The sequence below is a fragment of the Penaeus monodon genome, chromosome 20 (assembly GCF_015228065.2).
Source record: "Penaeus monodon isolate SGIC_2016 chromosome 20, NSTDA_Pmon_1, whole genome shotgun sequence".
In the NCBI taxonomy this organism is placed as follows: domain Eukaryota; kingdom Metazoa; phylum Arthropoda; class Malacostraca; order Decapoda; family Penaeidae; genus Penaeus; species Penaeus monodon.
Window position 1 is genome coordinate 24,996,598 of NC_051405.1, and position 1,083 is coordinate 24,997,680.

The following is a 1,083-nucleotide window of genomic DNA, read 5'->3' on the forward strand; positions in this document are numbered from 1 at the left end:
TAGGAATACCCTTGCATTTTCTACCTCTTCCCTTTTCTTTATCTACAATTCATTCAAAATGATGACTTAAAAACTATGATAACTTGAAAACCTAGAAAAATTTCATTTTTTGCGCCACCCTCTACGTCATACCTCAGCCAAATACCTATGATCTCAAAAATACTTGTGCCTTGAATACAAACAGTCCAATGTTGAACATGACTAAGAGACCTTACACGAGTTTTTTAGGTTTAAGAACACCTAATCGACTTCCAGCTGCTACATTTTACACCAATCAAACTACCATTTCTCTTAAATAAAGTACCACAAGGAACTGTATTTTATCAACAACTCTAGAAAATTAATTCAATAGCGTCCAAGATTTCAGAGCTTGTGTGAAAATATCCCGTCTCTCGTTAAAGAAACAAACGCATTAAATATCAACTTCCACTGACACAAATGAATCAAGTGTAAGCCATCTCCGCTGCCAAAACACTTTATTTTCTCGGTTTCCGCAAATTCACAAAAATCCTGCCGCCATTCCTCACACGTGCCCTGGAGTCGTCCTTAACTAATGTCTTACACGCTCCTCAATTCCCTAAATTCTTGCACCTTAGTCACATAGGAACGTTCCTCGGGTATCGCTGCATCGTATTTACACCTTCTAATTCACTCTAACCTCATATTTTATCCATTTTATCCCAAAATTCACAGGAGAGGCTCACCATGCTGCCGTAGTTTGTTGTGGTAGGATAGAGGAGAGAAGAGAGCTAGCTGCTGATTGGTTGACGGCTCGGCAGGGACTCAGGCCAACGCTGATTGGTCCATCGCTATCAACCTAGGCGATGGTTCTTTTCGGGATTTTGTTCCTATAGATTACTGTGAAATTACTAGTTTAAGGAGGTTATCTAAATTATATTTAATACTGACGTAAATATAGATTTAGCCTATATTTCCTATATTGCTTATTCTTTGGAATTATGGTGGCAGTTCAGGATTTGATTTATTGATATCTGCATTTGATGGATACAAATAGTTTGCTTGTTATAATTTCTTGCATATTATACAATACTTAGCACAGAGCATGTAAAATTAATTACCATG

The 1,083-nt window shown here is 37.3% G+C and overlaps 1 protein-coding gene across 1 annotated transcript in view; it reads right to left on the reverse strand.

Annotated features, from left to right (window-relative positions):
* LOC119585734 (40S ribosomal protein S25-like) overlaps positions 1-824 on the reverse strand; it is a 2,023-nt gene extending 1,199 nt beyond the window's left edge. The window contains exon 1 of the mRNA XM_037934428.1: positions 705-824. Coding sequence (XP_037790356.1) covers positions 705-707 — 3 coding nt within the window. The 5' untranslated portion in view covers positions 708-824. The remainder of the gene's footprint in view (positions 1-704) is intronic.
* Positions 825-1,083: the final 259 nt, after the last annotated feature.